The following is a 15,416-nucleotide window of genomic DNA, read 5'->3' as shown; positions in this document are numbered from 1 at the left end:
TGTGATTTACACATGAAAGAAGTGAAACTATCACTGTATTCTAACAGATGAAATGCTTAACAGTCAATTTTTCAATGTATAATTTCAGTTACATCACACTGCAAATTTTTGCTATAAATTCTGTGTTATGATCGAGCCCTCCACTATCACCTGATAAAGGAGCGTCGCTCCGAAAGCTAGTGTGCTTCCAATTAAACCTGTTGGACTATAACCTTGTGTTGTGTGATTTTTAACTTTGTACACCCCAGTCCAACACTGGCATCTCCAAATCATGACTGTTGGACGATAACCTGGTGTTGTGTGGTTTTTAACTTTGAACAGCTTGATGAACACAGGCATCTCCAAATGATCAGGTTGTTCTTTACTCTGAAGCTGACTCCATGCTCTCTGGATTCATCAGAGCCCTTCCCCACCTAGTAAACCATGTAGCCCTTCCCTTTCAGTGAGCCCGCCTCTGCCAGCCTTGTTCCCTGGGGGGCGGCTATGCTCACGTTGAGTCTCTTAAGCTCATTATTTATGACAGCTGATTTCCTAAAGTTGCTGATGTCCTGGAGGTTTTCTGAGAGGCTGGTCATTATTGTCCAGATGTTCCAACTTCCCAGTTTTATAGCTGTTCTCTTTTGTTGTTTGCTTTGGTTGCTTGGTGTGGTGATTGCAATCTGCCATTTGGATAATTCCTAATCCCCTTGCACCCTGTGAGGATAGCAGATTGAGGTGAGACAGCACCTTACTGGCTGGGGGCTGCCCAGCTTGAGGTGGGCGATAGCTGTCCAGTGGGATCCAAAAATCCCTCCCACCATTGGGAGCAGCCCCTGGCATCGCTCTATGTGCCAATCTAGCGATGACTAAAACCAGTATCTGCTGCCCCCCATGTTGTGCCGATGCTGCAGGAATATCCTTTCCAAGTGCGGTGGTGGGAGGATGAAGGCCTAGGTGGTGTGGCATGGGGAACAAACTGTTGCCCATTACACATGGCTCTCCTCTCCATGACATTGGTTAATGCAAAAGAACAGCAAAGCCGTTACAGTTTGGAACCAGTGCTGTCACAAGAGCTGCCAGAGTGAGGTTGTAGATAATGACTAATTGCCTTCAGGGCCCCAGCTCCAGATTTTTCCTCGAGGTTTACCTTTCCCATGCGTGGGTCTGTCCGCAACACAGCAGAGGTTTGAAATCAGAGCTTTCCTTCTCCTGGCCAGGAAGCAGCCCCGGGGGCGGGAGGGCAGGAGTCTCCTAACTCTCCTTATCCGCATCTGTCCCAAAGAAGAATACCAGCTTGACATCAGTGGATCTGACCGAGAACATGCAGAACACAAACAGGAAATCTTTTCTTAAGTAGATTGACCCCTCTGTGAGCTGTCTCTGGCCTGGACATTGCCTGGGGAGTGTTTCTGTACATACTGTCTGCTGTGAAGAGGCATCCACCTACCACCTCCTTAGTCTTGGAGATGGTGAAGTTACCTGCTTGCAGCAGAATACCCAGAATAAAGGAACGGCTTTTATTCCCACCCACCCACGATCAAATCAAAGGCCATTGGGCCCATAAGCTTGACCATTTCTGTATCCCATACTGAGAATGAAGTCAGGAAGTTCCGGTTCTGAGTCCGACAGAGGGACTATCATGCTCTTCTCCTGATCCGGAGTATCGCTGTTCCCAGTTGCACGGAACTATGGTGCAGTGGGTACCCCCATTACCAAAGGCCAGAGGTCACTGGGTCCCTTGCGATGTCCAGTGTTTTGCAGTGGGGGACCAAGCTCCTCCCCTTCTTCCCCATAGTGCTGTGTCTCTTCTTTTGTTTGTGGCCATCCCTCTGCAGATCTTTGTTGTCAGAGGAGCAGCTGGTGTGTCCATTATGCAGCTACCTCTTTCTGTTTTCCAGTGGCCCAACATGTTTCCCTTATGTAGTTGCTTCTCACCAGTATCCACTAACCCGCCTTCTTCAGTTCCTCCTCCTCCTCCATCTGTTCAGGTAGAAGTTGCATCGGTTGCTGTGCCTCCACGCTGGCTACCTTTTTCTCCTTTCCAGCCTGTCCCTCTTTCTGGGTGCCCTTCATTTCAGTTTTCTTGCTGGGGGGGCACCTTACTATCCTTTTGGGGGGGTTCAGGGCTCACATTGCCTCTTCTGACCATCTGAGCATATGTGGCACCTACCCTGGGCAGGCCTTGTACAAGTGGCCTGCTTCCCCAAACAGATTGCAGCTCTTGAATGCCTTGCAGTCCTTAGTCAGGTGCCCTGACCTCCAACACATTCAGCACACTCTAGGCTGCTCCGTGTATGTCAGGTAGCCTTGGCTCCCTCCCATTCAGAGGCTGGAGGGCAGGTGGAGAATGTACACACTAGCATCCACCTTCAGGGTCACCTTGACAGGCTGCTTGCTGATCAACATTCAGATGTGGTCCACTACATTGGTGTTGCCTCATTGTAGCTGTGCATACCTTCCCAGGTCGCCAGGATGTGGGGATTGTACATATGAATTGTGACAACATGACTCCACTGTGCGGGGAAATTGAACAATGGTGCTGCAGACAGGATGGAGGTGGTCACGGTGAAGCAGACCCCACTAGGGAAATCCTGCAGACAGGAAATATTTGGGTGGCACAGTGGTTAGCACTGCTGCCTCACAACGCCAGAGACCTGGGTTCAATTCCCTCCTCAGGCAACTGACTGTGTGGAGCTTGCACATTCTCCCCGTGTCTGCGTGGATTTCCTCCGGATGCTCCGGTTTCCTCCCACAGTCCAAAAATGTGCAGGTTAGGTAAATTGGCCATGCTAAATTGCCTGTAGTGTTAGGTGAAGGGGTAAATGAAGGGGAATATGTCTGGGTGGGTTGCGCTTCGATGGGTCGGTGTGGGCTTGTTGGGCCGAAGGGCCTGGTTCCATAATGTAAGTAATCTAGTCTAATCTAATCTACTGCTTGGACACTGCAGCAATCCAGGAGGACTCTCCTCCTCACAAAGAAGGTCCAGTTGATCAGTGATATTTCCTCTAGCTTCTTCACACTCACCCTGGCTGTATTTCATGCTTCCCCCTGCTCCCCCCCCCCCCCCCACCCCCCCCCCCACCCCCCGCTTGGAGTATGGGCATTCACAGAGGTAATTGTTGTGGTTGGTTGGTCAATGAATTAGCATTTGGCCGAAGACGGCATAAGGATCCACCAACCACATCCCAGCTCAACTGACAAGTCTTTATGTTCTGCCCACAATCACAATCCAGCAATGATTCCAAGATCTTCTAATGGTGAAAGTTCTCAGCTCAGTCACATCATGGATGAACCACCTTTATAATCATGATCTGTCCCCTGCCCTGGTCTTTACTGAAGTGTGTATAACTATGATAACACAACATTAACTCACTAGCACACATCACTTCTCAAACTGAGATAGATGCTTGTCCCTTTCAAAAAAAGGTCTATTTGTGTCAAAACCTTCTTCCTAGGCAAACACTGAGACTTACGGATGACATGTTTCTACTCAGTTCAGTGGTTTATGAGATGGCTGATAATCTCAACACACCATCTGGAAGTATGTGGGATACACTAAATTTGGAAGCACTGATAGATGCATTATATGTGCAAATTAGGACCAGGAATGGGCTAATTTGACCCTGTTTTTTCATTCGATCAGGCATCTGCTCTGATTGCAGCCTCGTCCTATAACTAATAATTCTCTGGCCAATTCTTAGATCTATTTAATTTAGTTTTGTAAATATTCAATTACCCTGCTTCCACTGCTGTATGTAGCCTGGAGTATTTTCTCTGATGCGTACTGGTCTGTGGAAACTGCAAGTGGTCTGGAGCCTTTGTATCACATTAGAGACCAGAATTTTCTCCTTCATTGACATCTGCCATAGTTATGTCTTGGAAGGACTTACAAGTTGATTTTCAATCTGACAGCTGCATTATGAATGCACCTATCTTGGGCATCAAGGTCCTGGAGTTAGGCTTGAGCATAGAGCTTCTGGCTCAGAGATAGGGACATGACTACTGTACACTGCACCTTCTACGTAAAAGAAGCATGTCCTTCAATCTTTATACATCTAACATTAACAGTAAGCAGGTAACAACAGTTTGTCTTAACTGTTGCATTTTATCGAGAGTGTGCATCACAGTAACAATTTCCAATATGGCATTTTCAGTAGAAGTACTAGAAGCACATCAATTACATAAAACTAAGTACAGAGAAAAAATTAAGACATGAGTCATTTTCATTACTTTTAAATAAAGTTCTAAACACAATAAATGATGCAAACAGTTTGTGAAGAACTGCATTCCACAAAACAAGTGAAACGTAATTACCTTTACGTTTGAAGCCACCCACATAGCTGCCATGCTTCATTTAGAAAGAATCCTACAAAACTTGCTTAGGAATTTCTGCTGTTATTTAATTCTCTCCTTTAACTCTTTGACTACAGTAGAATTCTTTACCACCTTCAAATTGCACCTCTTTTCATTTGCCATTGAATATCTCCAAAACTAATTTCTTCAAATTCCAAAATAAAAAAAAAGCTCACATAACCTCTCTGACACTTTCCTACTACCACTGTACAACACTTTCTTCAGGCACTTCACTGCCTGCTTTAAGGTTCTGAAGATGCAAAACTAACAAAATAAGCCATTTTTTATTAGAGATCCATAGGAAGATGTTTCAGGCCAAACTATCCAACAACCCGCTTTGAAACTCTGCTCACATTTTGACAGTGACAATTTCACCACAGCAGCTGAGACGATCCACAGTGTCTAAATAAGACCCACAATATTTTAAATGAAGTCAATTGACCCTTTCCACTACTGTTAAAAGATCCTCAAAAAATAATCCAGGTCTTCAGCTTTGACAAAACCCAGTCAGTTCTTCAGTGAGCCGCACAAACCTGTGTACCAAATCTCATTAAAATCTTGTCTTTGAGATTTATTGTTTACAAACTAATAGACCAGAACAGAAACAAAATCATTACTGTATCTCACTTACCCTTGCAGAGTTAAAAAAGAAAACTCTCCCTATCTCCCAATCTCCTAGGATCCAGTTCTGCATTTTTGATAACCACTAATCAGCATTCCCTGAGTCATACTCTGTGTTCTAAAATCCACCCACTGATTTTTTGAGACAAATTATTTACAGAAAAATGGACCAACAGACAAATAGGAATGAAAACATTACCTCTCCCCATTTTCAGTGGCAGAGCTCATTAAAGACATAACAGATAATACTAAATCTCAGATTGTTGCTCATATCATTGTTGGAATAATTTATATAACTGTTTTCTGTAACATTTTTACTTTCTGTCACTAGGGACATATTTTACTGAGGGCAGTACTTTCTCCTTCCCCTTTCTTTCTCTCAAAATGGGTCATATACCCCACGGAGACAGCAAAATAGAGTGCCAAGATTGCAGATTGTCATTTGAAGGTAGTCCCAGTGAAACCTGGAAAATGTAGTGGAAGATTATAATACAGTGCTAACTGGTAATGAATAACAGTCCTTCAAAACATCTTCTTAGGAAACATCACAGAAAAGCAAAGGCTGAAACTTTAATTAAGAAGAAATAGAGCACTGCATTTTTTTTGTTGCTGAGGCATAGAGAGTATTTGTGTTTAATTGATTTAAAAGCTGTGTTGCATTATGACCTGGCTATGCTAATGAGCCAAGGACTAGGATGAAACCAGATGATAAACAGCAAAAGCCAGCTAGAGGAGGATATATTAACAGTTTGCTGTAAATGCAAGTGGTAGCCTGAGCTGTTAAATGAAGCTGAATGAGATTTGGTAAGTAAACTGAATCCACACAAATTAATTGGTGATAATAACCAATAACACTAGAAAGACAACATGGTGATCAGCACTGCAAATGTTTCTTTTGATGAAAAAAAAGCAGTGATGAAAGATTGTAAAACAAAGAAGCCCTCATAAAAGGCGTGAAGCTTTGGAGAAGTTAATTTAAATGGGACATTTCCCCTCTCCAAAAAAACAAAATCATGAGAGGAATAGTGAGTACTTGATTTGTGAACTTGTACAAGTAGGGAGTTAGCTCACATTTGCTTGTAGAAGTTGCAAAACCATCAAGGCAACTTTGAATGCGTGGCAAAAAGTAAAAATGGCATGTGAGACAAAAAGTAGTTTGAGCTGTGTTTGTAAAACAGCTTCCATTAGAAAATAATAAAATAAACGTGACAATGGCGTTGTGGAATCTCTGCATAGAGTAATCTTATAGTAGCAAAACTGCTTTATGTTCCCTATAACCTCAATAGCTTTACAAAACAGGGAAATCAGAAAAATGATGATCAGATTCAGCCTGTCTGAATACAGGCTCTTTAAACAAAGGGTGAAGGTATACTTTTTACATTTAGCATTGGAGAACTAGATAAGCAAATATTGAATATAGAGAAAGCCATGGAAAATAAAGGGTTGCACAAAGAGTCAACATTTTAGACCTGTCTCAACAGGACCAGAGAGAACTAGCTAACTTATGGGAACAGCTAGGATCATATACTTGTAACAGTAAACTTTAGAATTCACTGTCAAGAGACGATGTGTAAGAGACAACAGCCACAAGAATCAATTGATCAGTTTGTCAGTAAATGCTTTTAAAAGGGTGTTGATTATGACTTTTCAGAATCTGTCTCAGCAACAATGAAGATGGTTATACCTTTAATGCCAATCAAAACTTACCAGAAATACCTCTTGGAAAAAAGGAACACATTGCGTAAAGATGGCAGAAAATACAAAGCCATTGTAGCCAAACAATAACATATGCTAGCATTAGATGCAGTTACCAGCACTGATGTAGCCAAGTTGCAGAAAGCAAGCAAGCTGTATGAGAAAGACCATCTGTTACACCCGTCACAAACTGTACTGCTTTCTAAGTCATACAGTGCAAAAGAACACTGAACTCACCGAAGCAACAAATCCAGTTCTAAAGTTCCAACCAGAGGCTGCACAGGATATATCCAAACACAATGCATATGCAGCATCCTGACAGTAACAACAGCAAGTGTGCTAAATGTATGATTAAACAATAATGTACGTGAGATTAGAAGTTTAAAAGCAGAAGAAACTTTAACTAGAAGGTGAACAGGTTAACAGTCAGAATCTGGAAGGATAACTACTTGGATTATTTGGATACAAATTATACAGACGACAGCTACAAACTTAACTGTCCATAACGGGATACCTCCTTGCATTGGCTCATTGATGATAAAATATAGCTATTGCAATTCTGCATGGAAATCACAAGTACTTTACTGGGCAAAAAAACCCCAAAATTAGAAACCAAAACAGAATTTGCGGACCTGGCAGCATCTGTGGAGAGAAAGCAGGGTTAATGTTTCAGGTCCAGTGATCTTTCTTCAGAACTGAAAGTAACAAGGAAAAGATTATTCTGGTTCCTGTCCACAGATGTTACCAGACCTGCTGAGATTTTCCAACTATTTCTGTTTTTATAAAAGATTGGTATGTATCCTGAAGATGGGGTGGGGGGGGAGGAGTGCATAATATGTGGAGATGGAACTCAGACGGAGAGAACTATGGTAGGACAGACAAAGGAACAAGTAAAGGTCAGTCTAGGGAATTAATAGTTGCTAATTGGGACCGTTAATAGCTAACAAAGCTGCAGTAGTAGCCCATGTGATGGCAAGACCTGGTGTGTGTGTGTTGTGGAAAGGACATGGGAGAAGGTGCTCAGGCCCTAAAATTATTTAATTTGATATGGAATCTGAAAGTCTGCAGGGTTCCCAAATGAATAAGATGCTGTTCTTCCAGCTTGCACTGAGCTTCACTTGAGCACTTCAGCAAGCCCGAGACAGGGATATCAGCCAGGGAACACAGTGGTCCATTGAAGTGGCAGGCATCAGGAAATTCAGTCATTTTTGCAGATAGAACATAGATGTTCTTGAAAGTGGTTGCCCAAGTTTTGCTTAATCTCCCTGGTGTAGAGGAGACCACATTGCAAGCAGTGAATACAGTAGACTAGATTGAATGAAGTGCAGATAAATCGCTGCTTGATTAAAAACTTGGTACGTATAAGTGGAGCAGCAATAGCAGGATAACCAGCGTACATGGATCATAATACTATGACCACCTATAAGATCATCAAGATACTAATTGCAGCAGAAGAGACTAAGAGTATTCAGACAGACTCAGTTCAGGACTGATAATTGTTACCAGACAGGTTCAGTGCCATAGGAAATTTTAAAGATTATGCTGTACTGCACCTCCAAGAAGCTGCAATTCGATTAACCAACAGTCCCAGAAAGTACAGAGTTTACATACAAGAGAAGCTTACAAGTGAACCGAAAAATATGGAATGTAATGGCATTATCCAGCATGTACGCAGCACACAGACTGCTGCAGTTCTAGCACTGTGTGTGAAAGAAGAATGGCACAATCAGAGTACGTTTAGACCAAGATGACTAACCTTTTCTCTAAAGGGATGCTCATACAAAATTTGAATGTTAGACAAATTGAATTCCAAATTTGCAGGAGCTAAATTCTAAATGCCAAACAAAGATATTGGTCCATTCACTTGAAAAAGAAATCTCAAGAAATCACAACTTTCAGTACAATGTTTGGAAGATAGTATTTCCAGAAAGTACCTTTCCGTTTGTCAGTCAACATCTGATCAAGCAACTTATGGGCAGAATTTCATTTACAATTCTAGAAAATATTTCTGCATGCATAAATATTGCCAATGAGATTATGGCGATGGGAAAACGAAAGAGAAGCACAACCAAATCTCCAGCAAGAAATACTAGGTTAATGCAGTAATTGTACTTGAAGGAACATGGCAGAGCAAAGTGCTGCTAAACTGAGTTCCGTCAATGTTTTTGTTATCCATCAGTAAAAGAGCTTACCTTGAAGCATCCTGCCACAAGTAAGTGGGAACAGGCAGATGGAGCTTAATGGATACCATATGCCCTTTAGCTTCATCCCTGTTTGGCATACAACAGACAACAGCATTATGACCATGAAGGTGAGTGCAATGTCCCAGAACAGAGCAGCTTCATTAAAGGTTTGGAATATATCAGTCTTTTTCAAACTAAGGAAGACAGTCACTTTTGATGTCTTTTTAACATGTTAAACATAATAGCAAATAACTTTACAGAAAGTACTGTAACTTTTGAAATATTCCGAAGGAAGTCCAGACCTGATCTGAGCCAAGCTCCAAGAAATAGCTTTCAACCGCTGGCTGCAATGCTGATGATCCATTCATTCCTGCATTTACAATCTGTCTTTGAGGACTTTAACACAGAAACAGTAAATAACATAGCAGTGAGAACTTTGAGAAAGATCACACTCTGATATGAGAGAAGGCAGGCAGAGGATTTCATAGGAGGGACTAGTAGCAAGCTCGAGGGAGGGTTTGTGAGACAAAAAATGCAGCCCTTAACAAGTGGCAACAGGCAGGAACACCGAAAGTGCAAGGAACTGTGGAATGTCACAGTTGAGGAGGAAAGGGAAAATTTAGGCAAGAATGTAAAAAAGCCTCCGAGGGGGGAAGGAAAACACTGAATGTGTCCCTTATAATCAGAAGGAGACGGAGATCTGACAATGTGAGTTAAAGGCCTCAAAATCTTTCAAGAGAAACTCCATGCAGCCTGAGGATTTGAGGTAGCCCCCAGGGAACTGATGCTTATGGGGACAAGCCCAGCCCAAGTATCAGTGCCCACTCAGGAAGAATGGATGGGTGGATGATGATTTAGAAGGGCAGGGGGTAATATTTAGTTTATACCTAATGAAGTATACTGCGTCTGCATGTGTGCCTGTTGTGAGGGGTCTGGACGCAGGGCAGGTGGCCGCAAGAATGGGTAAAAGGTGATCAGCTAATGGCACAAAACTACCCAAGGGAGCACATGTTCAAACCAGATGGAGGACCCTATAGTATCATTGACAAGGCTAGCCCTATGGTGCATGTAATCCAGTTGTTTGTGGGTAAACAGTGTGAGAATGTTGATGGTGATGAGGCAAATGCAAATGCAGCTGAATGCCAACAGAGGGTAAAGAATTTGGTGAAATAAGAAGAGGAGGATATGGGGAAAATCATAACCGCCACAAAGAGAACTATCATGCCAAAAATAACCTGGGCCACCATCTTATCCAGGTAAGAAGAAAAGTAATGGAAAAATCAGGTGAGGAAACCATCAGAATTTACACATATATCTAAACATCCTGTGCCTGTGACCAGGTTTGCAAACAAAAAAAGTTTTTTTGCATGTTTTTCTTTGTAGATGATGTAGAAGACATGATTATGCTTTATGATATTGACCAGGGACAGAGAAGAAAAATCAAGCCCCAGGACAAAGTTTTCATCTGCTGTAATCTGGAATTGGACCCAATTCCACTGGGATCATGGCTGGCTGCTTAAGAAATCACGGTATTGTTATAGCATCAGTTGAAACAACTTTGTGTCTTGGTGCTGGAAGTGGGCAAAGGAGCACTATTTTTTGACACCAGCCCTCAATGGAATATATACACACTATAAATGAGGTTTGCCAAAGGATAGAGGTGATTCCAATGGAAGAGGATGCTAGGATAGCCAAAGCCGGTGAAAATGGAAAATAGAAACACTGTAACTGCAGTTCAAATCTGAAATGATACAGAACAGAGACCCACACCAAGGGTATGAAGCAAGTAGAGATTGAAATCAGTGAGGTTGCTAAATTAGACTTGGACCTCCAGATTCCAACATAGTGCCCATGGATGCGAAATCTGCCATCCTTACCTGGTCTGACCTACATGTGATTTTAGATCCACAGCAATTTTTACTATCTTCTGAAATGGCCTGGCAAGTCACTCAATTCAAGTAATTAGACATGGGCAATAAATGGTGGTCTAGCCAGTAACATATACATCTCACATGAATAAATAAATACTGTTGGGACAAATGCTCGATTAATGGGAATGTTGAGTTGGAACTGGTATGCCAAGTCAGTATGGTAGAATTAAATCAATGAGGAATACAGATTTAATTAATGAAGTGGCCACAATATTAATGCAGGGACTTTGCTCATGAATAGTTTGGATTTGGCTTCTCTGGAGGTAGAAATGTAAAATCTTTAGTGGAAAATGAAAGACACTTTGATTATTTGAGAAATTATCAACCAGAACAGTAATCTAAAAGGTCACATTATGAAATAAATTGTACCATAGAGATAGTAAAGCTAATCCCAGCACACTGACACACAGACTAGCAAAGGGACTGCAACGCAAACTGAAACACCTAGTAGAAGACTCAACCCACTCCCTCCACTTGACCAAGGAATTCCTGAACACCTTCAAAAACACCAAGATAGAGGATCACAAGGTCATGGTTTCCTTCAATGTGACGGCCCTATTCACTTCAATAAACACCACCCTAACCAAAGAAACACTGGCCTCATTGATAGATGAACCAAGAACATGAACACTTGACAGCACCAATTCTATCAGAAGGACAGCATCCTCAAACTACTAGACCGGTGCCTCACAACTCACTTTACCTTCAACAACAAGATCTACAAACAAATCAATGGAATGCCTATGAGATTACCAACATCAGGACTTTTAGCAGAAGCAGGTATGCAGAGGTTTGAATGAGCAGCCCTTTCCATGATCTAGTCCAAGCTTTGGGTCCGCTATGTCGATGACACTTTTGTCATCACGAAATGCAACAAATTAGAAGAAACCCACAAATACATAAACAACATCCTTACTGGCATAAAGTTCACCAAAGAGGAAGAGAACAATTTTGAGAAGACTTGTAGCTCAGGTTGAGATTTTGGATGTAGGTTTGATTGCTGAGCTAGAAGATTCATTTTCAGATGTTTAGTCACTGTATTAGATAATATCTTCAGTGAGCCTCCGGCCAAAGTATTGCTAATGTTTCCTGCTTTCTATTTATATGTTTGGGTTCTTTGGGTTGGTGATGTCATTTCCTGTGGTGATGTCATTTCCTGTTCTTTTTCTCAGTGGGTGGTAAATGGGGTCCAAGTCAATGTGTTTGTTGATGGAGTTTTGGTTGGAATGTCATGCTTCTAGGAATTCTGGTGCGTGTCTCTGTTTGGCTTGTCCTAGGATGCATGTGTTGTCCCAGTTGAAGTGGTGTCCTTCCTTATCTGTATGTAAGGATACTAGTGAGAGAGGATCATGTCCCTTTGTGGCTAGTTGATGTTCATGTATCCTGGTGAGTAGTTTTATGCCTGCTTGTCCAATGTAGTATTTGTCACAGTTCTTGTACGGTTTTTGTAAATGACATTAGTTTTGCTTGTTGCTCATAAAGGGTCTTTCAAGTTCATTAGCTGCTGTTTTAGTGTGTTGGTGGGTTTGTGAGCTACCATGATGCCATGGGGTCTGTGTAGTCTGGCAGTCATATCCAAGATGTCTTTGATGTAGGGGGGAATGGCTAGGTTTTCTAAACATGTTTTGTCTGCTTATTTGGGTTTGTTGCTGAGAAATTGGTGGACTCTGTTCATTGGGTTGGTAATGATTACCACCATTTACCATTTACCACCCCCTGAGAAAAAGAAGAAAAAAATGACATCACCACAGGAAATGACATCATGAATCCGAAGAAAAATTACAATGATCTCACTGGACCCCTGCAAAGCCTCACTAAAGGGGGGATGGCTAGCCCTGAGGAGATTGAATGGGGACAAAAGCAGGGGATGGCCTTTGTCAAGATCAAATAGACACTGGCCTCCACATCAGCACTAGGATTCCCTGACCTGACAAAAGCCCTTTCACTTCTTTCGCAATGAGAGTAATGGCACTCTGCAGAAGTGTTACAGATACAAACTCCAGCCTGTGGGATACTAGTCAGGTAAAATGGATCTGGTCGTGATGGGACAACACTTGTGTGTTCGAGCCATCCAATGTGCTACTTGGGCACTAACGACATCCTCCCCCTTGATACAACTGGGGAAAATGATATTACACTCCCCATATAGTGTAATCCAGTTGTTGGAAGCTGGAAAACTGAGAGGTGTTACAGACAGTAGGCGAGCCAAATAGAAGCTGCACTGTTGTCAAAAAACAGGCATGTGGAAATGGTAAAAGGTAAAAGAGAGAACCCAGCAAACTATGTGAATCAGGAAGGAGAGACACATGATTGTATCCCACTCATGGAGCAGGAAGAAGAGAAAGTCAGAGCCATTAGAAGGGCCAGTATGAAATGCATGTTTGCAGATGGAGCGCAGAAGCATTATGATGGTGAGGCCCAGACAGGATGGGTCATAGTTAATTTGAAAGGGGAGCTTTTAACAGGAGAAACGATAGAAGCATGTCACTCAGCCTGCCCAGACAGCTGAGCTAAAAGGACTTACTGCCACCCTGCAGTTAGGGAGAGGACAAAGGGTTAATATCTACACAGACAGTAGATATATCTTTGGCATAGTCCATGACTACATGATGGCATGGGCAAGACAAAGTCATGTTACCTCGAGTGGGAGTATAGTTCAGCATGAGACTCTAATCAAGGACCTGGTGGTTGCAGCTACTGAACCAAAGGAGGCAGCAGTAATTAAAGTAAAAGCACACAGAAAGATTCAGACACCAGAGCAGAGAGGGAATGACTACACAGACACTGCAGCAAAAGCAATGTTAGAACAGGAAGTGATAATGATAGTAGCTGTGAGACAGCAAGAAGCCAAAGATGATGAATGGGACATTTTGAATTTAAAAGCAAGATGGATTAAAGACAGGGCAACATGAGGAGCAGATGATATTTGGAGAAAAGAGGGTGAAGTGGTCGCTCCTATAGCCTGCCAACAGATGCTCAGCAATGTTTACCATGGATTAGCACATGTAGGGGGGGATACACTGATACAGCTAATATCTAACTGTTGATGGTAGAAAGGAATGGGAAGATACAATGTGAAATTTTGCCAGATGTGCACTGCAAGAGCACAGGCAGAACCAGGACAGGGAATTAAAATTTAAATAAGCCATCAACCCTGTCCATAGGGACCATGGGAACACATTCAAATGGACTTTGTAGGACCACTCCCACAAAGTCAGAATAAGAAATTCTGTGTGGTCATGATTGACCAGTTTACCAGATTGGTAGAAGTTTTCCCCATAAAGAACTGTACTACAACCTCAGTGAAATAGCAACTGAAATAACACTTAGGTGGAGGGTTGCCTTACAATTAGACCTAAACTAAGGGACCCATTTCACAGGCAAGTGCCTGAAGGAAGCATGTAAATTCTTGCATATAATACGAAAGTATCATATCCTTTACCACCTGCAGAGCTTATGTATGGTAGACAGGCTGAATAGAATGTTGAAAAATGCTCTGACGAAGGTAATGATAGGAGAAGAGGTTAAATGGCACAGAGGGCAATGCCCTCGGAAACCAGTGGATTAATACCCTTTGAACTCATGTTGGGATGAGCAATGACACTCCCCTCAGGACCTAATCACAAGGGGAGCAGAAGTGACTAACAGCAAGGCACAAGTCTGACATTACATGAAATCCCTCTGTAAGCATTTACACATACTTCATGGACAGGCACGAGACCAGCAGCTTGTCAAGGATTGGGAGCCTGAGGGATGCCCAGGGCAGGTAGAAATGCCAGCCCCAGGATGAACGGTCTTAGTGAAAATACTTCTAAGCAAGGGGGCCTTGTCCGATGGGATGGACCTCATGAGGTAATATTAACAGGTAATAGGAGCGCACTTATTAATGAAAATGAATTGGGTAAGTGGAGACAACCTACCCAGCTGAGGGTATATTCAGGTTAATAATATAACAGTCCAGCCTGCTAGTCTGGTATGCGCCCTACCTCTCTCTCTCTTTCCTCCATCCAGCAGGTTTTAAAGGGCCCTCACCTGTGATCACTAACAGGCAGCAGGAGCAGGATCCTCAACCCCACATCGGCAACCGGAATCGATTAAGGTCACATACGTAACGTGGTTGAGTGGTGGAGACTGTAATTAAGAATATTGCTGAAAATACCATAATATGAAAATGCTAATCCTCTGTGGGCTCTTCTTAATTTTGATCCCATCAGAGGCTGATAGGCAAGTGGAAAAAAGGGACCTGAATTTCAACACATTTTTATACATGTCATATGCTTGTGCCTGACAGAATAATGCCTCCAGTTGCTGGATCTGTACACATATTCCAATACATTCTAAGGGAGGGATTTCCCTGATAACTGCCCCTTGTGACCTATGAGCTGGTTGCCATGGCTCCTGAAAACTCCATAATCTGGGAATTGGTGCCAGCAGGTCTGGAAGAGAAAATGACGTGCAAACAGAGGGAGAGGCTGGAGCATTTGAATGGTTTGTATTTGGACTGTGTGTCAGAGAGAAGGGGGTTTAACTATTGATGCTGCAGCATGATGATTTGAAAGCTCCCTGCCTAAGTACCTATTATCAGCCATTGGACCCTCCGTGAATAGAGACTATGTTATAAGTATTGCTGAAACATCCACAAAGTGATCTGAAA

At 42.5% G+C, this 15,416-nt stretch overlaps 1 protein-coding gene across 5 annotated transcripts in view; it reads right to left on the bottom strand.

Moving 5' to 3' along the window:
• The window catches only part of sh3tc2 (SH3 domain and tetratricopeptide repeats 2), a 147,581-nt gene extending 138,293 nt beyond the window's left edge, over positions 1-9,288 (bottom strand). For all 5 annotated transcript variants that reach the window (XR_009645539.1, XM_060837098.1, XM_060837096.1 and 2 more), the window contains exons 1-2: positions 9,134-9,288; positions 8,841-8,918 (exon numbers count right to left, since the gene is read on the bottom strand). Coding sequence is in view for 1 of the 5 variants with exons in the window: in XM_060837097.1 (XP_060693080.1) it covers positions 8,841-8,916 (76 nt within the window). In the remaining 4 variants the exon portion in view is untranslated. The remainder of the gene's footprint in view (positions 1-8,840; positions 8,919-9,133) is intronic.
• Between the last annotated feature and the right edge of the window lie 6,128 nt (positions 9,289-15,416).

This window comes from Hemiscyllium ocellatum, chromosome 16 (genome assembly GCF_020745735.1).
Source record: "Hemiscyllium ocellatum isolate sHemOce1 chromosome 16, sHemOce1.pat.X.cur, whole genome shotgun sequence".
Taxonomy (NCBI): Eukaryota; Metazoa; Chordata; class Chondrichthyes; order Orectolobiformes; family Hemiscylliidae; genus Hemiscyllium; species Hemiscyllium ocellatum.
Note: the sequence above shows the minus strand (reverse complement) of the source record. Positions and strands in the feature narration are given on the sequence as shown.